Genomic DNA, 9,486 nt, shown 5'->3' on the forward strand with positions numbered 1-9,486 from the left:
AAATTTCAGAGTTGGACGTTTTTACAAACATTTGAAATGTTTTGGGCCATACTATAATTTATGAATATTTTGGACTAAAGTGAAAGGTTTTGAGAACTTTAAAAAATATGGGTATTATGTTGAAAATGACCTTTTTGCAAAATAATAATATCTTTGGGGCCATATCATAATTTTAAAAAGTTTTAGAAAGACAACTACTTTCAGAAAATTCTAAAATTAGACTTAGTTGTAAAGTTTTATGACGTTTTGGGGCCGTAGTATAATTATAGAAAATTTTGGGACAAAATATAATTTTAGTGAACACTATTACTATAGAAAAATTTAAAAATAACGGTAATATCATCGTTTATGAGCGGCTAGCCGGATAAATTAAGCGGCTAAACGCTTGGGCGCGAGAATTTGCCTAAAACGCTAGTTTTTGGGCTTTAACTATAAAAACTCAACTCAAACTTCATTCTAAGAACTAATGCAAGCAAATATAAGATCATATAACATATATTAAGCTTCCAAAACGCAAATCATCATAGGTTGAATCATTGTTGAGCTATTATTTGCATATCCACTCTTAAAGAGAGTTTTTGTTGTAATTTTCATTTCTTATCAAATTGTGAGTGTGTAAGTGTGAGAAACACTTGGAGTGAAAAGATTGAGAAGATAATCTCTTGATTGTAAAGGTTCATTGACACCTTGAAAGTCAATTGTAAGAACTTGAAGCCTTAGGAGGCTTGGATAGTGAAATCATCGAACTTGGTTGGCTTTGAGGCGTGGATGTAGGCGGGGATTGTCAAACCACGTAAAAATCCGTGTGTTTGTTTTTCTCTTCCCTTACTCTTTTATTTTTATGCTTGTTTGCATTCATTGTTTTCTATTCCATTAAGGCGTTAGATTAATTTATTATGTTAATTGTATTGCATAATTTTTAAAAACCCAATTCACCCCCCTCTTGGGTTGCGTTACTTGCATTTCAGAAAATATTCTTAATAATATGAATTTTATATGTTGTTTATTGTTAATATATTTTTATATTTGATCAATTATTAATTTATATTTTCGTTGGTCCTTAGAGGATTTGAAAAAAATTATTATTTTATGCATTTACTGAAATTATTATTTTAGTACACTGGCCCAAGTTGAGACCGGAAGAATTTATTATTTAAGTGAGATTATTAATCTATTGAACATTCATTTATCGAGGTTTTACTATAATGGATTTAGTTTCAAATTAAATCATTAGTATTTTATATAGTTGGTGGGACCTATAGAAAAATAAGAATTTTTTGAAAAATTATTATCTTATAAATTTATCAAACTATTGATCTACCACGTAGACCCAAATTGGGACTAACAAAAATTATTTTTAATTAAAATTATTAATTTATTGAAGTTTTACTATTACAAATGACAATTGGCTTGGCATATTGATTGAAGCCTTGAATTATAATTTTCTCAAATAAAAGACCAGGTTTCAATACTCAATTTAGGGGTGGCAACATGGGTCATGATTTGTTTATTCGATTCAATTTAATGCGAATTAAATGGGTTTGGGTTTGAAAAAAATTATTTGTTTAATAAATTGGTGAATTCGATTCGATTTGATAATTAAATGAATCAAATCCAGGTTTAAAGATATTGATTCGTTTAGAATTCGTTTAATAAATGAGTTATAAATTAATCGAATATATGACGATTCGTTTAAAATTCGTTTAGTTAAATTACTTTTTTATCCTTAAATTTATTTGAAATTTTTTAAAAATTTGAAGATTATTTGTATTATTAAGGATTTGTAATTTGGTATTTGGATGATTGTATATTTAATCTTAAAATATGGTTTGGGTTATTCGTATTTTGTTGTAGGATATTAAATTTGTAGTTTTTTATATTTTATTTTGCTTAATTTTGTTTATTAATTATATTTTTCTAAACGAATTGTAAATGAATCCTAATTTGATTCGATTTGTTATGGATTTGTAATAGGATAAAGGAATAATAAACGAATCTGGATTCAATTCGATTTAATTCGTTTATTAATTATACTAAACAAATTAAACAAATCGAACCGAATAGTCATTTAATAAACGAAATGAATCCGATTCCTGAGATTTCAATTCGTTTAATAAACAAATCGAATCCAAATCAGTAGAATTTTGACCCAATTCATTTACGATTCGAGTTGAATTCGATTCGTTTATTCGTTTTGTCACCCCTAATACTCATTCCTGCCAAAATTTGTTTATAAATATATAAATAATATTAAGAAATACATAAATTTAAAAAAATTAAGAAATGGGCATCTTGTGGGGCACGGTCAACTATTTCGTTAACTCTCCAGTAGCGGACCATTCTTTGAGACGTTGAATAAACCGACTCAAAATTACAGATTTTAACGAAGCTTAGGCCTAATATTCAGCGTAACTATACGTAATTTTCCCTGTTCTATGCAAAAATATAATTATTCTTTTTTTAAAAAAATGATATTAAATTTGTTTGGGGTTGTATGAAACTGCATATAAAAAGCAAAAAACCGTAGATTGAAATTGAAAGACGTTTATACAGGAAAAATTATTGACATAAATAACTAATGGCTACTTACGTTATGACCTTCTGTACATAATAATTCGTGTCAAGCGCAGATTCACTTCACCTTCTGGGAAAGAATTTTAGGTACAAAAGGAATCGATGCTAGTAACACTTGGTTAATTCTTTTTTACAACAAACAGGCTTCAGTAACTCTAGTTATGACATAAATCTAATACTATACCTTGGATATGTAAGCTAATAGAGATGATCAAAAAGGGAAACTGCAGGAATTTTACGGAGCCTTGAATTATCCTCTGCCGCGATGTCGGCCAATACTTTAACCGGTAACTACTCTCATCTTTCTGTAGAAGGGTAAACTGACAACATGGATTGCCATGGAGTGCATGTTGAAGACTTTGGTCATGTCTATATCTTTCATGTGTCCTCTACAAAAGCTCTGTAAATGAAATCTCGAAAGCGTCTTGAGTATTGTCTTGGATCAACGGCCGAGATTGAAGTTGGATCGTACTGCATTGATTTGTATGCATGCTCAAGTTTCTTGCTAATATCATAGTCTTGTAGTATGTCTATTATACCAAAGTAGAGGATAACATCATATAATTCACCAGTTGGTTCTCCAATCAGTTGAGTTTCACAATCATTTCGTCTCACTGTCTGTTCAACTCGGGCTGGCATGTTCACACCTAACTTTATGGAAGCCCATCTGCTCCATGCAATCAGAAAGGAATGAGAGAGCAAAGACTTGTACTGGATGTCAATATATTACATCCTAGAATGGTGACAGATTTGGAATTCAAACTATTCATACTAGATTGTAAGTTTGTAACAACTGGTTGAAAGCAAAGTGATACAAAAGTCAATGTAGAGTAAAATAAATAGTTGATATTGGATTTGGGGAATACAGTTAATCATTTTTGAGTTCATTCATAACTAAAGAACAATTTCTAATGGTTTTATTTGGTACGAGAATACTGAAATATGCAATTGGTTACTAAAGTATAATTCAATGCGGTATAACTACAACTGTATCAAGAAAATCAGGAATTTAAGCTCAATGTTTATAAATTGGTATTACCGAGTTGGATCCAGAAGAAGCTGGTCCATGTCTACTCTAGATAGACGAGGCGCTGCTGGTTCATTATCAAGTTCTGCATTTCCTGTTAATCAAGTAAAAAATATAGTTTTATATTTCATGCTGTAGAAATAAATAGGAAATACTGGATGTGACTAGAATAACCTCTAGGAGTGCGAGCTCCAGAAGTACGAGGAGGCGTGTGAGAATCTCTATATGAAACAGCTTCTCTAAAGTGAACACCAATCAGAAGACTGTAGTCCATTATTCTCTCTTGTTCAAGAAAGTCACAGTCTCTGTCCACTTGCCTGCAGAAATGAAGATCAGCTTACGAGTAAAACAAACCCCTCTGAAGGTCTTTTCCATATTTGAAGCTTTATACACACAAACACATCTAAATATAATAAAACAATGACATGATTTGCAGTTTTCTGATAAGTAACAGAACAATATATTAATGAATGAACAATAAGTATCAAGGTGGACCCTCTGAATAGTTTTGAGTTTGAAACTACTTTTTGGAGTAAGAGTCTTGTATATTTCCAGTTCGTGTTTACCAAATATAGATGTGTACACATCTTATTTCTGTTTATAAATTTGAAAAACAGAAATTTGTCTGTTTGAAATTAATACCACACACTCCTTTAACTTATGAATTTCAGTCGAGTTCATAGTTTCAACAATCTGCACTATCCACTGGAATTTCTAAGGTACACTTTTCCAAATTCAAATAATAAATCACATTGCATGGAAGTGGAAATCTTTCAATAGTTGCTAGATTTTCATCGACATGCATAGCGTCATAGTGAAAGTTTAAGTTCTAGAGATGAAATAGCACTTCAATCCCAGAAATGTGAAACAGAAAGAGAAAGAAGATAACTAGCAAAGTGACTTACCTGCAAAACTCTTGGAACCAAACTTTCTGTAATCGAAAAATAAAATTAAGATCAAGATCTTTAAGGGTGGCTGTTGGATCAACTGCTGTCTGTGGTTTAGCAGTTGTCCGACCATGAGAAGAGCCTTTCAAGTCAAAACGCCTATGAATGACATATTCAGAGCAGAATAGGTTCCCCATTATGACAAATCGCACCTAGCAATCAATCTCACAGTGAGTGTAGAATGTAGATGGAAATGAGATGAAGAGAGTTCATGAGACAGAAGATTTTTTTTATTTTATTTTTATTTTTATTTTTATTTTAGTTTGTTGTATCTTGAATTACAGTCTCATATGTGTTCACAGTACCTTCTTCTGTGCAGTCCCAGTTAATTTCACACAATGAAGGCCAAAAAATTTGGTTACTAGAGTGTTCTCAAATGCTCGAACATGATTATAGTAGGCTGGTAGCATCCGTATTAAAACCTGTGTATTATTAGCAAAATATGAATAGCATATGAATCAATGCCCCCCCCAAAAAAATAATAATAATAAATAACAAATAAAAAATAAAAAGGCAGTAATAGATAATTAGTTATTGGGATATATAAGGAAAAGGTGAGGGAGAGAATAACAAAAGCACAATGAGGTTCTAATTGTGAGGAAACAGAATTATGCATACATGCATTTTTCATTTCCAGGGATAGGGGTTGAATTCACAATGAGGGATAATTTTGGTTTATCCTTAATAAATTGACTATATTTAAAATATCCCCTGTAGACCCGAACTTACCCCCAATTACTGTTCCAAATATAAGGCAAATTATCATCTTAACAATAATTGAGCATAAATTGAGGTTTAAAATAATTTAGGGGTATTTTGAAGATAGTCAATTTACTTTGGAGTAAATTGAAATTGTAAAAGGACTGAATAAAAGGTTGAAATGGAAAGAGAAGCTCAATTTCCAGTCGCAAATTCAGATTTGAGTTAAGAGCAATAGTGAAACCTCCAAAAAGAGGGAAAGTGAAAAAACAAAAAAACGTACTTTTACTTCAGCCTTCTTCATGGTCTTTATCATGTACTTGTCATCATTGGTTAGGTAAAAGAAACTTCCACTTTTTCCAGGGGATGAGAGCTCTCGAAGTGCATCATTTCCACAAATGGATATCATATAATCAGCTGCATCCACATTGAACAATTTCCTCAGAGTCCTGAACATGAAAATGTGAAGGAACGTTAGATGCTACTATGAAGATTAAAATCACAGAAAAATGTATCACTATGATTTACTATTGTTTCTGAGATGATAGTAACACTATTTAACATGAATGAGGCAGAGCCAGCTGATCTGCGTTTTATGCAAACACATATTACAAAAGTTAGCTTTTAATATTTGTCAGGCAGATGACAAATTATTCTCTTTTTGCGGCTGTAAATTCATGGTAACTAAAGAAATTCTCAAAAAAATATACTTCCACAAGATCAGAGGCGTCTATATGTGATCCAAACAAGAGTAAAATGCTCTCTGATGGAGGGCAATCTATTGAATTTGGGTATGTATATCGGCATCAAACCTGAAAACCACTGGGCAGTAATCCTTCCATTTAAACTCACAAGATTGATGAGGAGGTGTATGCTTCGATCCTTCTGGCGGGAATTTTGTCCATACTTTTTCCTTGGGATCAAAAGCTGAAGCCTTTAAATCAAGAGATGTAGCTGGAGCAGGTCTCCCAACAGAATGTCTGTGCCATAGCATAAGATGTCAACTAGACAAAGATTTGAATTATAGGTAGCATAAGAAGTCAACTGGACAAATATTTGAATATAGATAGACATAATGTGACATCATTGCAAGGTAATACTCATTACTTCATTATTTATGAATGAGAACTTCCAATCTTTTCTCTGGAATAAAGACAACCAAAGAGTTTCTGCAAAATTGACGAATCATACTACAGAATGTAGGAAAATTGTTTTTGGAGGACAAGAAAGATCTTAATAAACATTATACACTGTTTGGAATAACCACAAACTGATCCAATGCACAAGAAGAATCCAACACCGATCTTAATTGCTAATTTGTATCAAAACATAAAAATGGATTATGCTTGGCAGAAACAGAACAAAAGAAAGATTTAAGTCCCAGTTGGTATGTGGCATATTTTAATTTACTTTCAAAAAAGTAGGATACAATATAAGAAAGGTCACATTAAAATCAGAAATTATAGGCAACAGAATACACCAACTGCAATTTACCTGATCCCCAACTGCAAATTGAGCATAAGCTCGTAGTTCTTGTGCCCTCTAGCTATTGTCTCTCCCTGCTTCTTGGGGGTTGGTGGTAGTTTCAAAATGACCCTGCCCCCTCCGGAATCAAGATCATCAAGTTGAAGATTCTCCATTCCCTCTTCACTATTCCTCAAATCAACGTCACCGTTAGTATAAACATTGAGGCTGCCATCAGTATCCAAACTATAATTACTAAGCCGCTCATCAACAGACATCCTCTTAGGCCTCCCACCATCGTTCCATCTCCTGTAAACCAATTGTTTCTGATTAACTTCCCCGGCTATTCCAGGCCAATTCGTCATCTTTTGGGATGGAAGGATTGAAATTTTCTCTCCTTGACATATCTTGCTATCCGTCAAATCCACTAAATAAACATGTTGAGGATCCCAATCCAAATCCCCAGCTGGAGAACCTGATGGATAATAAGTTCCATTCTGTTCTTTAGGATCTTTACTCCAAACACCAACATAAAAACTACCATCTGCCCATCTAAATGTCCCATTTCCTTTAGGCAATCCATCTTCCCAAAATCCATCATACCTATTCCCACAACTCCAAATCATCGTTCCATTGCCATTAATCATCCCATTCTTCCATTGACCAATATAATGATTCCCATTCTTCCACTGATATCTTCCATGACCATCTTGCAGCCCTCGACGCCATTCGCCCTCGTAGTAATCTCCATTAGAAAAACTCTTAGTTCCTTTTCCATGTTTTAAGTTCATAATCCAGGAACCTTTATAAGTATTACCTACTGAACCTGTATAAGTTCCTATACCATCCATATATCCTCCTTTGAAATCTCCCTCATAAGTTGCTCCTGAAGGCCAGCTAAATTTGCCTTTCCCCATTGTCTTTCCTCTGTACCATTCACCAACATACATGCAGCCATCAGTCCAGAGGTATTTGCCCTGACCATGAGGAAGATTATCAGCCCATTGTCCAGTATAAAAGTCACCATTGGCAAGTACTCTCTCGGCATGGTACACTTCACCTGGGCCATGCTCATCATCATCAACATTGTACACAGACATTGTAGTGAAGAATGTTTTGGCTCTCCTCTTTGGAACTGCTTGTGATTTTGTTAATGTTGTTTCCTCCCAGACCTTTACAGCAATGCCTGTTTCTTCTTTGTTCATTCTCTTCCTCTTTCAACTCCTAATTTAACCCCTCTCTCTCTTTCATACCCTTTTTGCTTTCCTTTTACTTCTTTCATCAGTACCCTCATCAAAGATTATACGCTTGCTACGGTTTCCAAGAACAGAAAACACATTTCTGCAAGTAACCCAGAAAATGAAAAAAAATAAAATGAAACCGTCGTCTTATTAATTTATTATATCAATCCTGGTCTTCAATAATACATGCTTTCATTTCTCTGACAAACCCATTGGAGGAAAGAATCATACAAAATCAAAACAAGAAGGAAAATTTTCAGATTTTGGGAATAAAAAAAAAGGAAAAAAGAGAGAACTGTTGGATTGATGGACAAAGCAAAAGCCAAAGGGGAAGTTTGTAGCAAACACTGAATTTTTCTTCGTTTCTGGTAAACTTTTTCTTTCTGATTCTTTTTTTGCCCCTTTTTTTGCTTTTCTTTGTTTGGTTATGAATCGGCTACACAATTTTCTATGATTCCGGATTTGCCTCCTACAATGAATAGCAGACCAAACAATTGGAAGGAGAACAGAATTATGGGATGATGTGATTGCCATTTTTAGTGTCTCTACTTCACCAGATAAACAAATGCCACTAATTTTAGTATTAGTTTATATCGATGTGTAATCTTTTGTTTTAATTATTGTAAGCTTAATTAAATTTTCAACCTCGTCCTTTAACGTTTATTTAATTTCGCTTACTTCATGCTATCTTTCATTAGTTTACTTGATCAGTACAAGTCAAGTTACGTTTCCCGCCCCTGAGGCTGTAACCTATTCATATTTTTTTTCCCCTTATAAAATGCAAAACTTTTTTTTTACAAATAAAATTGACAGATATATAATTTTAAAATAAATTTTTTACCAGCATTCTAAAATGCGTTTCTTTTCTCTTTTTATCTTTATTTTTAAAAAAATAACTCAGAATGTTATCATATTAAAGAAATTATAAGAAAAATTTAATGAGGCTACAAATTTTAACGACTTTATCTTCAATAAATTTTAACGACTTTATCTTTAATCCTATTAAATAACTGAATATTACTGTTATACTTGAATTAAAAAGTAAATAGAAAATTCTAACAAATTATCTTAAATCTTCTTCTTCTTTCTTTCTTTCTTAAACTTTAAAAATATAAACAAAAAGAAAATATTGATTAAAAAAAAAACTAAATGCCAAATTTATTGTGATAACGGGTGCGAGAGAACAAATAAAAGCCTGCAGTGCACAAAATATAAGAATAACAGGAGAAATTAGAGTGTCATCCAAAACATAGGCGTATTGGTGGATTGCACAAAACTTAAATGGACTACACGTAATTGACTACACGTCTGCCCGTGTCCAAACTCATAGAAGGTCAAATACGAATCCTGCCTAAGTCATTGGGTCCCATAAAATGTTGCTTTTGGCTGTATGTAAATGGACAGTCGTCCTTTATGTGGGAAAATCTTACCTGGTGTCAACGCCACCACGTCACCAGCGGATGTGGCATCGTTGAGGCAATTATTTTGTGTTGTCACGGGGCAACAATTATGAAATCCTAATTTTTTCAATCTG

The 9,486-nt window shown here is 32.9% G+C and overlaps 1 protein-coding gene across 1 annotated transcript; it reads right to left on the bottom strand.

Annotated features, from left to right (window-relative positions):
- Positions 1 to 2,528: 2,528 nt before the first annotated feature.
- Positions 2,529 to 8,492, bottom strand: LOC102628814 (phosphatidylinositol 4-phosphate 5-kinase 6-like). Its single transcript, XM_006494008.3, has 8 exons — positions 6,742 to 8,492; positions 6,060 to 6,227; positions 5,531 to 5,696; positions 4,854 to 4,970; positions 4,507 to 4,700; positions 3,776 to 3,918; positions 3,614 to 3,695; positions 2,529 to 3,241 (listed from the first exon to the last, which is right to left on the bottom strand). The coding sequence occupies exons 1-8, from the start codon at positions 7,914 to 7,916 to the stop codon at positions 2,953 to 2,955; spliced, it is 2,334 nt and encodes a 777-aa protein (XP_006494071.2). The 5' UTR covers positions 7,917 to 8,492; the 3' UTR covers positions 2,529 to 2,952.
- Between the last annotated feature and the right edge of the window lie 994 nt (positions 8,493 to 9,486).

This window comes from Citrus sinensis, chromosome 5 (assembly GCF_022201045.2).
Source record: "Citrus sinensis cultivar Valencia sweet orange chromosome 5, DVS_A1.0, whole genome shotgun sequence".
In the NCBI taxonomy this organism is placed as follows: Eukaryota; Viridiplantae; Streptophyta; class Magnoliopsida; order Sapindales; family Rutaceae; genus Citrus; species Citrus sinensis.

Excerpts from the sequence above, each read along its gene's own strand:
- LOC102628814 (XM_006494008.3), bottom strand. The coding sequence starts at position 7,916 with ATGAACAAAGAAGAAACAGGCATTGCTGTAAAGGTCTGGGAGGAAACA. Across the intron at positions 3,919-4,506 it reads TGGTTCCAAGAGTTTTGCAG|GCAAGTGGACAGAGACTGTG; the intron begins GTAAGTCACTTT and ends TCATTTCTGCAG. Across the intron at positions 3,242-3,613 it reads CTTCTTCTGGATCCAACTCG|ATGGGCTTCCATAAAGTTAG; the intron begins GTAATACCAATT and ends TGCATGGAGCAG.